Below are 17024 nucleotides of genomic sequence, written 5' to 3'. Positions count from 1 at the left end.
TTAGAACAAACGAATAAAGTAATTTCGGCTACTTCACCCAACAATAATTGTGATAATTGTGTAGTCTAGATAAAACTTGGCTAGATCAGTGTGTGAAATTGCAGGACTGCTCCCAGTCATTGATATGGTTATAAGATGGTTCATACTGAATACAAATTGTGCTCTGTAACGGCTATTGCCCCATTTCAACTTTTACAATGTTTTTTTTTTGCTTTAATCTCATTGATCAGTTTGTTCTTCACCAATTTCTTGCCAATTTTTTGAATGTCTTATCTTTTGGCACACTTCTTGTTTTGTCGGGCTTTGCAATTCATCTTTGGAGAGCCCCAGAAAAAAAAGTAAAGGCTTTTTATGTTGTTGTGTCTCCACAGCAGTTCATAAAGTCCATCGTTTTGCTACCTAGAAAAGGAACGATTTAGGTTTATGTTTCACAGAAATTTTAAAATAATTTTTAAAACCAGAAAAGTGAATTGTTATCTAGGCTTGCTTGCTGTTTCAATTTATTTTTAGTCCTTTATATATACAACTTCTAATTTTATAATGAATTAGTATATTAATGATACCCAGATTCTGTCTTTCACACAGAGTGATATTGTGTTAAAAAACGCCGAAAAAAGTGATTCTACGACGGGCGAAAATCCGAGGGCCTGTGGATTCTTCCAAATGATAATGACTAGTAGGAGATAAAATATAACTATTAAAAAAAGATAGATTGCAAGCCAAAATAATAAGTATATATTGAGTCTTTATTTTCCTTCATAGGCAGTAAATAAATGTCTATTTACTAATATATATTTATTATGATTTGAAATAAAGACTTATGTAACTGACAGTGTAAGAGTTGAACGATGTTGACTTTCATATGTATATTTGAGTGTTTAGGTTTATATTTAGATATATTATATTCATGTTTGTATATTCTTTAGGCTTGAAATGTTGTGATATCAATTTCAAACTGTGTTTTTCGAATTATTGTGGCATTCGCCAAAACAAAAACTATAAAAAACTAACCTAAAAAAAAAAAACTAACAAAAACTAACCTTGTGAGATACTTCATGTTTGGCTCCCAAAAATGTTTTCTTTCTCTTAAGGATTGTTATAAGGCTTTAATGACGTCATGGTATTGTTGCTTTTTCTTTCTTAATATTTTAGGAGAACGATATTTTTTAGTAGTGTAGTGGGTTCGTATGTGGCTCCCAGTTCTGGGCACCGCGGATCGAATCCCGCTTACTGCCAGGCAGTATGTTAGTGATGAACACAGTAGTTCTTCTACAATATGACTTACACGCATTATACTCGCCCTTCATGATCAGAGGTCTGATCGGGGTGAAGCATTCTCTGTTGAGAATGAAATACGGATGTGCAATGATAAATATTTACCTATGTATACACACCATCCGGATAAACTATTTGATTTCACCACTAACATGTTGCCGTAGTGTAGTGTAGTGGGTTCGTCTGCGGCTCCCAGTTCTGGGGACCGCGGGTCGAATCCCACTCACTGCCAGGCAGTATGTTAGTGATGAATAAAGTAGTTCTTCTACAATATGATTTTTTTTATTTTTGATCAGTATATAAAAAAAGAACTTAGCTACACACACAAAATTTTATTATTTTTATTTCGGAAATTCGGAAATCACTTTTTTCATGTATCAACTCACATACTTACCATGTATCAAGGGAAGTAGTAAAGTAGCTCTATTTTTCCCATGGATTGCTTTGTATCACTATGTTCAATAACTGTGCTGTTTACGTTATTCTCTAGTTAAATATATTTAGACCAAATATGTTATGGCCAAATAACTTCCCCATTTTACCTAACCCTTGAACATTCAAAAAAATTTTAAATTACTTTGCATAGAAGGAATTTCATCCATTAAACATCTAAGGTGCCTTTTATTCAATCAGAATTTTAGTCGCAAAATGTCTGACATAGCCCACCCAAGATACGACTTAAATAAATAGTTTACAAAAGAAACTTGTGAAAACTGTTATGAACGTTTCAACCCATAGCCTTTAAGAAATCAGGTTTTTGATTTCAATTTGGAGATAAAAATTCAAGATAAAAAATACAACAACAACAATTAATCAATTTTATAGTCATATATAGATTTTTAGCTGGCGCATCATGTTCTACATCATGTTCCACAACTCCTGGCAGAAATTCTTCATGGTCTTCAGTTACTCAAGGTTCCAAATTTTCTTCATCAATTAGATTTCTCGCTATAAAGTAAAAGTGCAATTCACACTACAAAATGAGTTGTTACAAAACGTCTTATTATAAACCACCCTTGAATTTTTACGAATGTTAAAAATGTTGAATGTGTCAAATTTGTGGTAGCTTGAAGGGGAAACGTTAGATTCTGGAGGGCAAAAATAGAACAAGGAAAAGTTAAGCCTATTTTAAGCTGTTACAATCCTGTTAATAGTCTTTTGGCCATTTGTTAAAACATCATGATTGGTAGAATTTCTGCAATGTGCGCATTATGGAACTATCAACGCGACAGTCTGCGAAATAGAGAAAATAGGTCATGCTGACGTCAGCAACAATTTGCACTTTTTGAGAGTTTGAATTTAAGTCTAAAGTCTGCCATAAACATTGAAAAGTTCAAATTACTGAATCTAATATAGAAAATGCCTAAATTATTACTTGTGGGGCAAACTACGAAATTTGACCACAATTCCAATAATTTTCTGAACAGGATTTTAGACTTCAAATAGGACCTATAGTAATTGTCATATTTTAGAAACATCTTATTCTGAAATAATTATTTTCTTATGTGCATTGCAAAATTTAGCTTAACAAATTTGGGTAAGCAGTAACTGATGTATAACAACATAATAGTTTTAATTTTTTTTCTGTATCTAATGATTCAAAAAGATCTTAAAAGTTTATTTTTACTGCATTCTTTTTATACACTCAAATTAGCCAATTTCGTTATAAAAAAAGACCGTAAGACCGACTGATTTTATTACTTCTGCACAGTAAAAGATGATACAGTTATATTAAAAACTAACTAAAGCACAGGAGGGACAACATAGATAGGTAAAAGAATTACCGGAGATAAAAGAAGATAGACATAAACTCTGGGTGTCAAAATATTTCAGAATCGCTGCCCATATTAAAAACAAAGCGACCAATAAAATAATCCAATTCCAAATTTTAAAATTTAAAACATTAAAAGCATTAAGTAGTGCATTAGTAATTTTCTTTTTCCCCCTGTTTAAGAGCTAGTATTCGAAATCGAAAAGAGAAAATATTTTTTGTAGTCAGCCAGGCATATATAATGTCAATGATATTTGAGTATTTTCACATAACTTATAGCTAAAAAATATTATATAAAATATTTAACAATTAATGACAAAAATGTTTTGGAAACATATTTGGTGAGATTTTAGCACAAACTATTTTTTTAAGTATGTTTAAAAAGGCAAATACCTTTCTGTACCGAGGAAATTGCGTATCTTTGGTGTGTCCCATATGGTTTGTGACCCATGTGAGCTCTGCGTTGTTCATATCTAACAGTTGCAAAAGGGTTGAAACATACTTTCTGGTACGGTTAGGCGTTATTAACTTCTCTTCTTGCAAGCCATCAACCTCTTTTGTTACTGCTTGTAACGTATCCCCTTCTCTTATTGGCTGATCACCACTTGGAGTCAGCACATAGTCATTTCCATCTTTAATTCGGCAAGTTTAATCTCAATGGGATCTGTTAGCTGGATGATATCTTCTAACTTTAATTTGGAAGTTTCCCCACCTCGCCTAGCATTGTACATAATTGACCTAGTCAAGCATAAGCTGTTAAGAGTATGATAATCCATAGCGTCAGCTTTGTTGCTTTGAAATTTTTCATCCAGGTTGTTAATGCCGTTGATGCAGTAATCCCTGAGCTTTAATATATCATTAGCTAGTGGCAGTTCTTCAAGCTTATTTTTGTTTTTATTAGAGTTAACAGCCCTTGCATTGTTTGCATATAGATGCCAATCACTAGCATAGAGTTCCAGCCTGAACACTTCGACTTTGAGGAGGATTTTCCTTCAATGCCTAACAACGTGCTGCGATCATAGACCTTTAAGCCTAAAACCAGTTACCAGGAACACATTTGATAGGGAAATGTCAGGAGGGCCTTTGTAACCTAAAATAAGAACTACTACTTTGTAGGGTTGTGTAATTTTTGCCTCCAATAGATCAAATAGAATTGAATTTGTATCTTGTTGCTGGCAACAAAATTAATGTTACGAGTAATACTGGCGACACAAGTTAACATTTTAAGGCTATGGTAATTAACATAAATTTGTTACTATAGCCTTAAAATATTGTTTCATGTCCCCACGGCTTAAAAAACAATTTTACATTTGCTTTCATTGTCGCAAAGAATTTTCAAAAAAACATATTTGATAATTCCATTGCAGTTTTTAACACACTGTTGTAATTCTCTGGCCTAATACACAGTATTAAGACAAATGTATTTTATTTAACGACTTAGTGATGGTAATATAAAATAATATTTAGCGAAAGAGGTGAGGAGCAAGCAAAAACACACAAAAATCTCCTCCGTGTGTACCACATTTAATAATACTCTCCTCCAGTGACACCTATCCTAATCTCATAAAGCGTATTTGTTTTCAACAATTTCCTGTTGTTACCTTCTCGCATTTTTTCCCTTTTGCAATTTTTTTACAACTGTTCGTTGTTGTTTTTTCTTTCTCTTTTTTAGAACTTTTCATTGTTTTCTTCCTCTTTTTTATTACAACTTTTATTGTTTTCTTTCTCTTTCTTTTTTACAAGTTTTTGTTGTTTCCTTTTTCTCTCTTTTACAACTTCTCATTGTTTCATTTCTCTCTTTTTTGCAACTTTTTGTTGGTTCCTTTTTTAAAACTACTTGTGTAAAATTACTGTCTTATTCCAAATCTCAGTACAGGTTTTTTATTTTCTATCAGTCTCCATTGATATCAGATGTACAGGATTTACATGGTAGGGGTTGATCTTCTAAGTAAGCGCTCCATTAGAAATGGAAAGGAAAACTGAAAACAAATTTATCTTATCTCTTATACTGATAAAAAATATGATAAATACTTAGTAGAGTAGCAAAATTATACATCACAATAAAAATCAAGGTATACATTGTCTCTCTGTAGAAGATGAGAATTTTGTCTTTAAAGAATGTTAAAATAATATCTTGTCCTAGGACATTCTTATATGTCTTTGTAATGCAAAAAGGAAAATTGGGCCAGAATTAATAACAACCCACAATAAAATAAATATGATGTTATATGAGTTATATGAGGAGTTTCCGTGCCCGGAAAATTAATTACCCATACAGAATTGATTGCAACATTTTTTGATCTATTAATTTCAATTGCAATGTTATTGTCGTTTTTCTGGGATCAAAGAAAAACCAGGCTAACTTTAGTTCTGGGCATTATTTTTTTATCAATTTTTTATATTAATGACATTTCTTTGGTAAACACAACAAAGTTGTAGCTAAGGATAAATGACATTTCCTAAAAATGTTAAACCTTTAAATCCAAATAAAAATAATGTCCTAGAAACTGTTAATCCAGTTGCAACAGAAAAAAAAGCAAGGTTGTGACAGGGAATGGGCCAAACACATTGAGTTCTGCATAAAAAAGCAAGCACAGCATGATAAAAATATAGCAAGTAAAGTAATTTTTTTGATTCATATATATATAACACATATCTGATAATCCTTTTCATTATATAAAATATAAAATTACAGAAGCACAAAGAACATATATATTCAACAGCATTTTATTCTTATTATTATTAAGAAAAGCCCATATTATATCAGACACTAAATTTCCCTCTCATGTACCAAAACCCTATTAAAAAGTTATTACACAGAGGTAAAAAACCTGTTTTTGCTTTCATCTTTGCATTCGCAGTGATGTTTGATTGATTACGAATAGTCACGCTCCATTCATCACTTTTATGACTTCTTGCAGCCAAAACTTTTGGTCCGTGTGTTTCCGATTTGGCCACCACATGTCATGTCGCGACCATGAGTTGGGCACGTGATTAGCAAGTCAGACCAACATCGTACTCAGATTCGACTGCTTTTATTCAAATTAGGATCTTCACCAAAACTATTTACGATTTTTGTTATAAGATGATGAATAATACTTCAAATTTATGTTATTAAATTGACATTAAATTGATATTATGACAAAAAAATAAAAGTTCTAGTACTAATTTTTCTTAAGTCATACTTGCTTCTATTCTGTGAATTACCTTGACAACTACTACATGTAAATAAAATTTAAAATCAAATGCAGGGTCTTGAAAGGTAGAGCAGAGTGCAAATCACTTTGCAGAAACACGACAAAAACAAGAGAAACTAAAACAGAGCGTGTGTAGCATTTTATAATTTTTGACAAATATGTATTTAATTCAATTACGCAACAGTTCTATACAAAATGTCGTGACCACAAGCTTTAAGACAGGCATTATCACTAAGTAGCTGGTATATTTTTTAGGTGCCAAGATACTAAAGTTTATTTTATTCTTTTAGTGATAACATGAGTTAAGGCTATTAAAAATATTATGGGTCAAGACTATTACACAGTGCTGGATATCACTAGAAATGCTACTGATGCTTGCATCAAGAAAGCGTAAGTAATAATACTTTTGACAAAATATAACTGCTTAGTCAGTCAAGGAAATCCTCTTAATTAAGCTGTGTAGCTTAATTTGAAGATCTCCTAAATAAGCTGTATCATACAGCTTAATTAGGTGACATAAAAGTTTTTCCCTGTTTTCTCGAAAAATGTAAATTTTAGCAGAATCACCGCTGCAGCTCTTTCATCGGCAGTTTCACCACTATATTTTAAAAGAAGAACGGTATTTCCAGACCCCGGGTTTAAAAGATATGGACTATAAACAATGGTTCATTGTTAGAGATAGTCTATTTAAGCTGTACTGCATCACAGTTAGGATGTCATGTCACGTGATAAATCCTATTTAAGCGGATATTTTAAATACTTAGATTTAGCGGATCTCTGGGGTGCTACGAAAAATCTAATGTATTGGAGATGTTTATATGCACGTAAATATTGAATTTATTCAGTGAGATAGATGCTAAAATTCAGTTGAATGTTTGTTTTATACAATCAAAGTTTTGTACATCTTAACTAAGCTGTTAAACGCCTAATTAGACTGTATCATACATCCTAATTAAGCTGATATCTAAATTAAGATGTACAGCTTAATTAAGAGGATTTTCCTGACTGTTAGTGAAGCACTCTTCCATACTACCAAAATCATTTATTACATATGTCTTGCAATTATCACAGATAGATTTCTTTTTTTTTCACCTTGATTTTCTCATCAGTCATGTAAGATCTTTTTTCAACATGTATGAACAGGAGGCCTTGTGAGTTGACCCAATAATGTTGACTCTGACCCTTTTTTAAATCCAGTCCCATACTTATAAAACTGGTGCTTTTAACAAATTTACAGTATCATTTTAAAAGGTAAAATTGTGATTTAAGTGTGCAAACGTTCAAATTTCAACGATCTACAGAACCCATTGTTAATTTTTTTCTTGGTTGGCATTTCTGAGTTTCATCTTTTTAATCTGTATCTGTATCTGTAACGTAGAGATTAACTAATTTAATATCAGCTGTACAGGATTTTTTTATTTTTTTGCGTCAAACTTCCTAAGCTTCTAATGTTGGTCTCCCTATGGTAATAACACTAGTAATAATAATATTTTCTCTTTTTTTAATTTATTTGCTTGACACAAATGTGGTTATTACTGTTAATGTAATTCATTCATAATTCATTTGTTTTTGGTGTCAAAATTTTGCAGTATCCACAGTAAAAAATGATTTTGTGCCATTCTGCCCTGACTCTATGTATGTCTAAAATCCTGATGTGTGACCCACACAATCTACAATGCTATATATTGGTCTTCCTGAATGAAAACAAATCTGTAATAGCATTGTGATTAACATTTTAAGTCCTCTATGGTGCACAATGTTTATGATACATTTAAATAATCTAGTACTACAGTATGGTGTCTTCAAATATAAATATTTTGTTTATTTCTTTTAATCTTCTTAGGAATTCCGAATATTACTTCTGTTTTTGATATGTTGTGCACTACTTCTAGAGAGCAAAATCGTGCCAAAGAAATGTTTTTGTCCTGGAGCCAATTAGGGAACGTTTAAATTCGTATATCCCACACACAAGAGCAGAGTGTCTAAACTAGCGTCTCACATTCTTGACTTCTGTTTTTAAACGATCCGATGAAATGTTTTCACTACGGCAATGGCAAACATTTAAAATCAAGTTAACATATTTTTTGCTTCCACTACATCACTAAAAACAGTTTGTAACCACTTCCGGTTAAACCATCACTGAAAAACACCAAAATTTGATTATTTATGTGTAGTTTTATCTGCGTTTACTCACTCATTTAAATTAAAGTTTTTTATTGGATATAGTATTTTAAGGTTACTGTAAAGGAAAAAACTCACTTGATGAGTAGTCTCAGAAAAACCCTTATTATTTATCAATACTTTTATATTTTTTTTATGTTTTTTTGTTTCTGAATGCTTGATGAAAGACTTTTTTGATGGTATTATTTTCGTGAGATGGTAATTTTCCAAAACGAAAATATAATGAAATAAACACACACCAATTTTAAAATGGCTTCTTTTTCCGAACGTGGTCGCAGATTTACTAACTAGATATTTGTTTTTAAAGATTTTCGTAGGTGTTATAAAAATGTGTGAACTGAGTATGCAGAAAGATGATAGAAGTGCGAACTTTTTCTTTATGCTGAATATGCGTGCACGCTTTAGAATTATTAACAGACAGAAGTCAGGTTTACAATAGACAGCTCATATGCATATTCCTTAACTTTGATTTTTTTTTAATTCGATAGTGAAAGTAAACTATCTAAAAAATATTATTATGCATATTTTTATACGGGAGTTCCATATTATGCATAATGTTTACAAAAAATATGCTCAACTCCTTTTGCACATATTTTTTCAAAGGTGTGAAGGATATAACACCTCTAAAAAGACTTTTTCCAGAAAAAAGGGATGTTCCAAATATTTTCATAGAATATAAAACATGTCATTAGGAAGAGAATTTTTTTTTCTGTATGTCATGAATTTTTTGCAAAAAACCTAAAAAAAAATTGTTTCCTTCACCGTAACCTTTAAGTTTTTATTCATTATAAGTATAATCCTTTTCTCCAATAAAAAGGAAAATTAATGAAAGGAAATATTATGCTAAAATTAGAAGACTGCATTGAGAACAAGGTTTCTATAAAGTGAGAATGCTATAAATATGTTGCTATAAAATGTATAGGAAGCACAAATCGCTGACAAAGTAGCAAGTTTACCAACATGTTTTGTTGATACCGTGTTCTCATAAATGCGGAGATTCCGACCGCAATTATTTGCTGACACTTACAATGCTGAATTACACAGACTGTTTTTATGATCCCATTGTGATGTTTCTAAAGCGAACCACAGTGATGTTTTTTAAACTATCCAAGGTGAGTTTCTTGCCGGGTTTTTTTTTACCATGTCACAATTCAAAATATGGAATAATTTAAGGTAACGTTATTGGCTTCTGACACGCAGATTTCTGTTTTATTACTACTAAAACTTTGTTTAATATTGTTTTAATATGTGTAAACCATGTGAATTAATTGTACAAGAATAGTTATGTAACCAGTTAATAGGGGACCAGGACCAAAATAATAAAGTCAAAATAGATATTTTCTTTATTTTCTATACCAATACTGAGAAATACCCCAATTGTTATTATTTTCTTTTTATGCTCACATTACCAGGTGCAAAAAAAAGGTTAAAAATAAAATAACACGTTCATGTTTTTTAAAAGTAGTCTTGTGAACTCAACTTTGTGAATTTTGAAGATAAAGAAACACATTTTTAAAACTTTTCCCAGCAATAGTGTTTTTACAAAAGTTTTTTTATTCTTTAAACCTTTAAACCATACACAAATAAGGAACATTTGCTGGCATTTAATAATTGAATATTTGTTTTTTCTTTTTCACTGCAAAGATCACATGATAGTAATGTCATTAGGATCCTGATGTGGTGCTGTAGCTTAGTGGTTACAATTCTGGCACTTTGTCCATAACACTGGGGTTTGATTTCCCTTGGCAATGATTCAATATGGCCGAATGGATTTTACCATAACCCCACGTTGACCCAAGCCATGTGAGGGGAATTGGTGAGATGGCATACTATGTGAGCTAGTGGATGTTGCAGGGAGTTGTCTGTAAAATATGCACATCTGTCTGTGTAGTGTTCGGGATATAAGGCGATAGATCACAATGTTCTCATTCTAAAAAAATGTAACAGCATTGTGGATTGTGGAGGATATACTTCCTTGCAGTAGGCAACGGAATTCGATCCACCGTTACCAGAACTGACAGTGGCAGATAAACCCACTACACTACTTGCAACAGTGCATGTCCAGATGGTGTGTATAAGTAGATAAAGTTTATCAAGGCACAGATTTAACTTTAAGTGTCTTTTTGTTAACACCAAAAATAAATGCAATTGATATATATATATTTTTAAATGCAAGAATGTTTACATCTATATTTGTTGCAGACACATGAGTGTCTGCAACAAATATAGACAAATGCTGTTTATAAAAAAAGGGAATTGAGTTATTACTTCTGATTTTGATGCTTTTTTTAATGCAAACTGGCACAAGGCAAAAAAATTTCACATTTTGGCATATGGGTGGACAATAGAAATAATAAGGACCCATAAAAAAAATCTTGTCATGCTTGTTTCGTTACCGCTCTGAACAAAATAAGTTTGTTGCTGCAACCCATTATGTGTGCCAACTTGATATTTAATTCATGCTTATTCAACTTTGTTAACAGTGATATTTAGGATCAAGTTCCTTAACAGATTTAAGTCTTCTCCGATTGGGCATAGCATAAAAAAGTATATCTAATTGCTGCTAATTTGATTTATATCTAAACCTATTAGTGGATAATCCAGAAAATTTAATTTAATATCGTAATGATTTATAAACTATACTCAAAATGTTAATTTTTTTGAAGACTAAATTTTATTTGAAGTATTGATCCAGGGTACCTTAAAAAATATAAACGTGGAAAATACCTAAAAAAATCTCAAATCTCAAAATTGGTTAAAGATTTCATGAATGCTTTGAAAAATTTTCCTAAATCTCCACTAATATTTTCGCTCTTTGACATAAAACTGAGAAGTCTATATGTTTTTTAAAATTGTTCTTAGAAAGCATGTTTACTCTAACTAAATACTTTTAGGTATCGAAAATTGGCCTTAAAATATCATCCACAAAAAAATCGGGATCCTGGCGCAACTAAAAAATTCAACCAAGTTGCTGAAGCATATGATATATTGAGCGATAGTAGGTTGATAGTAATTTTTCCTTTAAGTGAACCTAGAAGAAGCAGTTGAGTAAATAAAAAATCATGTTATCTTTCAGGTCAAAGAAGGGCATTGTATAATCAGTTTGGAGAAGAAGGATTAAAGAATGGTGTCCCTACAACAAAATTAGGTGAAAGAAATTTCCTGTAAACATGTTCTGGTAACTTGCTAAGTTCAATTTAAGGAAAGTGCAAAACATTTTTCCAGTTTTAAAATAAAGTTTTTAAATGTAAGCACATTTTATGTAGCAATATCGTTACCAAGTTGCCACGCTGCTTCAAATATCCTTAAATCTCAAAAATCTTCAAAAATTTCGCTGTTTTTTAAGATTTTCAGAAAACTTGTATCCACAAATTCTTCAATTTTTAGTTAAAAAAGTGTTTCTGTAACTTTTTCAATAAACGTTTTCAGTGTCAATCTCCCAATAGGAACCTCATTGAGTTCTGGACGACACAGATTTTTGTTTTGGTTTTAATTTGTTCTCCATGGTTAAAAGCTTATTCTACAATTGTTTCTTTACAACTCTCTTGGTATAACTTACTTCTAACCTTACATTTTTTGTCACGAAGTTCCACAGTATGTGTCATTACAGTAGATTTTCTTGGATAGATGTGTCTTGACTAGTTTGTTAAGTTTGCCTCTTACACTTGAACTTCTTTGTTTCAGGTGAATACACTCAAGGTTATGTTTTCCATGGTGATCCAGAAAGATTGTTTGTTGAATTCTTCGGTGGAAACAATCCATTTTTAGGTTTGTTTGCTTTATTAAACATTATAGTTATCAAGATTTTTAATAACTCAATTTGACTGATTTTTTATCCATCTTGAGGCCACAACAGACTGGTTTTAATTGTGCACAGGCTTAAAAATTAATAATTATGAATCTGTTTTCAATACTTAATAGTTTAAAAATAAATAAGTAAATTCAGAAAAAGTTATTTGAGAATATTGACAGCAATTTAAAAAGCAGTGAGAAAGAAGACGCATTTAATTGACACGTGAAGTTTCTTCCAATATTGATTGTGAAAACTTCTTAAAAAAACTAATTTGACTTTATTGTTACATAACAGCATCCGCACAAGAATTCTTTCAGAATGCTTTAAAGCATGTGCAGAGTAGAGGCACTATAAACGTTAAAAAGATTGTGAAGAAAAAAGTAGTTTCAGCTTTAGGGTATCCCACACACAAATTTCTAATAATTCTTGACAAAAAGAATTGTCTCAAAATAGGTTAATAAGAAAAACAGCAAAAAAGTTCTGCAATCAGTAAACAAGTGTCTTTCTTGTTTATTTTGATTTTGTCTTTCTTATTTTGCCGTGACTTTTTTTGTGACACCAATCTTTTGTATTTACTATTCAGAGCTGTACGAAGTTAGTCCACATGAAGTCGATATGGGTTTTGGTGGTATCAAAGGTCGTGGTCGGAAAAAACAAGATGCTACAATAGAAAGAGATTTATATTTAACATTGGAAGAAGTGTTTAAGGGTTGCACAAAGAAAATGAAAATCTCTAGAAGGGTACGTACGTATAAAGGTCTTACAAATAGAGAAGAAAGATTAAGAAGAAAAATTAATTTTCGTGACTACGGTATTGCAAAGAAGCAAACATAAAGGTTTAACGTACTGAGTTTTTCACTAACACGACTCAGCTACCAGTTTAGACACGTTGCAACAATAAATAGATTTCATGGGCTTGTTGTTAATTGAATTTGTGTTCATGACTCTGTTCCAGGCAAATTCGAGAACTTGAATTGCATGTTTTATTACCAAAAAACGCCAGGCCTTGAAAATTTCCACTGAGATAAAAAATTAAGAATAGTGATATCCCCACGGAAAATTAGACGGAAGACTTTTTTAGCTAGAGACATCCAACCGAAACCAAAATATGTAATTCTTCTAAGAGACTCTAAATAATATGCCTTTTTAAATGTTAAAAATTTCTAATAAAATGATTCTTCACATGTAGGTTATGAATGAAGATGGGCACACTTCAAGTATAAGAGATAAAATTCTTACAATCCACGTCAAACCTGGTTGGAAGGCTGAGACGAAAATAACTTTTCCTAAAGAAGGAGACCAGGGTCCAAATAATATACCAGGTAAAATAGCGCGTGACTTTTTGTTTAAAGTTGTCACGCCACTGTTCTGTGTTGTAGCTTTGCTATAAATTCCGGAGATGACGGGGATATTGTAATTTTGTTGTTGTTTTTATCTATAAAGTTTTCACTCCAGTGAAAATCTCGCGTGGTACTTTTTCTTACGGTTATATAATGGAAGATTGCTGCGTTCGCCAATACAGCGTCATTAAGAATGTATATGATGTTTTTCACTTTATGGACCCATATGCTTAGGTTTTCTTAAATATTTGTCGTTGCTAAGCATTCACTTTGACTTTGCAAACTAAGTAACACTTCTAACCGCATGCAATAGGTAATTCGTTTGTCGGAGATGGTGTAGTGGTAGCGCATTCGGCTTGTACTCATAAGGTTTCAGGTTCTCCGCATCTTCAGTGTAGTGTTGTCAGCCCATTTGGCACCATCTACTAACCGCCAGTCAGCTTGTGTGGCAGGCAAGCAAGTTAGAGCAATGCCATACGTAGCTAGCGATAATGTAACATAGTTACAGTCGGAGGGGAGGAAGAGCCTGCCATTAGGATGGAACCTCCAGAACATTAAAACTTCCTGTTACTTGCTTACTTATCATTTAGCTGACATCGTTTTTATTGTGAAAGACAAACCGCATCCAGTCTTCAGGCGAGATGGTGACGATATTATATACACTGCTACTGTTCCGCTTGGAAAAGTAAGTTGCTTTTATCTATTCTCTTTCTATACGATGTGTTTAATTCTGACAATAATCTAGTTAAAACATTTTATGTACTCATAGGCATTGACTGGATGTATAGTTGACGTACCTACGCTTGACGATCGTCTCATCAGTATACCTGTCAATGATATTGTAAGGTAAAGCTTGTTACAGACTTATTATCGTTATAGCTAGCATTGAATTCAAAAATTAGACTTTATTTAGAAATAGAGCATAGTTTTTAAAAATATAAAGTTGGTTTATTAAATTCATTTTAGTTAAGGGTTATTTAAAAAAATAATTTTTGTTAAATTTTGGGGGAAACCGCAAATATTTGCCACCAAGGTAGTAAAGAGACATAGTTGAAAAAATGCAAAATAAGATTGTTGATTCTTTGTACGTTTTAAAACTCATCATTTGCTTTAAACTTGCTGTTTTTCTACTACATAACAACATTAAAGAGAGTGTTTTAATGCAAATTATTTGCGTATGTTCTCCATTGCCAATATTTTTATAGGAAATAGAAAAAAAGAAATTTGGAATGCGTAAACAACTGAAATGCAGAAAAACAGTAATCCCCGAGATGCGAGTACCAAAACTTACCAGCTGTTTTTTTATATGAAATGCCTTGAATGATCGATCAAGCCCCACTCCCGAATTAGCCCCCCCCCTCCCCAAGGTAGCCCCCCCCCAAGGTAACGTTGAAAAAAAGCCCCCCCCCCATTCCCAAATTACCCCCCCCCCTCCCTAAAAGGACTCTTAAGGTGTTTTTGACTAATATGCTTCCGGGGACATAATCGATCATTTATGGTACTGTAATTTGGTGCAAAAAGATGATTAAAAAAACTGTTTAATTTCAATGCGTTTTCGGGCAATCTCGGGATTCTAATTCTTAAGATTATTACGTCCGCTAAAATCATGTTTTCCCCTTACAAGATTGCTTCGTACGGCGCTGTAGTAACCAACAGTCATTACTTTGGCTTCTTTGTTATATTTTTAGTCCTGGATATCTAAAGAAAGTGCCAAACGAGGGTATGCCTACTTCAAATGAAGCTAACAAACGTGGTGACCTCTTGATCGCTTTCAATATCGAGTTTCCCAAGCATCTATCACCAGAACAGAAATCTTTATTGACACAAGCGCTTCTGTGAGACAATGAGGAGAGAAGCGATAAGATTAAGTTGAAATTTTATTATAGTGTATATAGATTAATATATTTGTGTGAGTTTTGTGTATACTTTTGCGTGATATAATTCTTTTAAGCTTTAAAGATATCTTATCTGTATTCAATATAAAACAGAAAGCGTTAATTTGACAGTTTTTATCCAGACTTTTATACACTCCCAATTTAATAGGCATATCTATATTTTAAGCACTTTCGCTATACATCGCACTTATATAAAAGCAGAACAAAAGTTCAGTCTAAGCTAGAAAACAATTGAAAGTAAGCCCCTCCTTACCGAATTTCTTATGGAAAAGATTAATTTATTAGACACATGCTGCGCGAGTGATAGGTATCCACAACAAAAATCTTTTGTTGCACGACAGGAAGTTATAGGAATTATTATTATTATTATTATTATTATTATTATTATTATTATTATTATTATTATTATTGTCATTATGAATGTTTATACAGGATTGATATAATTCAGTTTTTAAAAAACTGCTCTAATATATGTTCTGTGAAAAATAAAGTTATAAAATATTATTATTAAAAATACTAGCTTTACAATAAGGCATAAAATAATTTATTACAGGTTAAAATAGCTTTTAGTGTTTCTTACGAAACTTGGTAAAGTATCTGATTTTCGAATTTCGATTGGCAAGTCATTAAAAATCTTTGATCCCATCCCATCCCATTTAAAACCAGATCTATTTACTTTAAGTCTCACTCTAGGTAATGTCAGTAAGTAATTGTTGTTTCGGGTGTTTCTACTGTGCGATCTTATCTCGAAGAAATCTTCAAAATTGCCACACACTGCTTTGTCCAAGCATTTTCTGACGAGCATGACAGCATGTTTCTTTATCTCATTCATAATCGGTACTTGACGTTTCTCTGTCACCTTCGCAATTCTTCTATCAAGCGATTGAAGCTTATTTTGCTGGCCGTTGGTAAGATTCAGGTTTGTAGTACAGCAGTAAAGAAGCGTTGACACAGCATTCTGACGTAGATTTTAGTGATGGCATTTTTCGTTAAGTTGGATTTCAATGGGAGTAGTAAACGAAGCTTGGCAGACATTTTCTTGTAAAGACTTATAAAGTGATGGTTCATTGACAAAGTCTGGTCGAGAACAGTCCCAAGATATTCGGTGTTTGCGTCAATTAGCTTTCCGTTGATTTCCAAGTTCAAGGTTGATCCGATTTCGAAGTAAATTAAAAAGAGACAGGGTCCAAGAATAGACCCCTGTGGTACACCACAAACAATGGGGTTGGGCTTAGACCATTGACCATTTACTTCACAAATCTGGGCGCGGTTAAACAAGTAGTCTGCGAACCAGCTTAGTGACAAACCTTTGACTCCATAACTTCTTAGTTTTGACAGGAGAATGGAGTGGCTTAAAGTATCGAAAGCCTTTGACAGGTCAACGTAAAGCGCACTTGTTAAATTCCCTTTGTCCATCTCCTTCCTGATTTCCTCTGTCAGATAGAGTGTGGCTAATTCGGTAGATCGTTTTTTCCTGTATCCGTTTTGGTTGGGTGTTAAAATTTCATTTTCTTCAAGATAGTTCACAAGTTGAACATAAACAGCTCTCTCCATTATTTTAGATATGACGGG

General features: G+C 32.4%; 1 protein-coding gene across 2 annotated transcripts in view; it reads left to right on the top strand.

Moving 5' to 3' along the window:
* LOC130645434 (dnaJ homolog subfamily B member 13-like) overlaps nucleotides 1–15515 on the top strand; it is a 41002-nt gene extending 25487 nt beyond the window's left edge. The window contains exons 1-10 of one of the 2 annotated variants that reach the window (XM_057451421.1): nucleotides 6351–6371; nucleotides 6534–6633; nucleotides 11319–11422; nucleotides 11501–11572; nucleotides 12109–12192; nucleotides 12801–12958; nucleotides 13407–13539; nucleotides 14148–14242; nucleotides 14327–14403; nucleotides 15246–15515. In XM_057451421.1, coding sequence (XP_057307404.1) covers nucleotides 6566–6633; nucleotides 11319–11422; nucleotides 11501–11572; nucleotides 12109–12192; nucleotides 12801–12958; nucleotides 13407–13539; nucleotides 14148–14242; nucleotides 14327–14403; nucleotides 15246–15396 — 942 coding nt within the window. In that variant the 5' untranslated portion in view covers nucleotides 6351–6371; nucleotides 6534–6565 and the 3' untranslated portion in view covers nucleotides 15397–15515. Of the gene's footprint in view, nucleotides 1–6350; nucleotides 6372–6533; nucleotides 6634–11318; nucleotides 11423–11500; nucleotides 11573–12108; nucleotides 12193–12800; nucleotides 12959–13406; nucleotides 13540–14147; nucleotides 14243–14326; nucleotides 14404–15245 lie in introns of those variants that run through there. The other variant, XM_057451420.1, reaches the window with a different exon arrangement.
* Nucleotides 15516–17024: the final 1509 nt, after the last annotated feature.

Source organism: Hydractinia symbiolongicarpus, chromosome 5, assembly GCF_029227915.1.
Source record: "Hydractinia symbiolongicarpus strain clone_291-10 chromosome 5, HSymV2.1, whole genome shotgun sequence".
NCBI lineage: Eukaryota > Metazoa > Cnidaria > Hydrozoa > Anthoathecata > Hydractiniidae > Hydractinia > Hydractinia symbiolongicarpus.
Note: the sequence above shows the minus strand (reverse complement) of the source record. Positions and strands in the feature narration are given on the sequence as shown.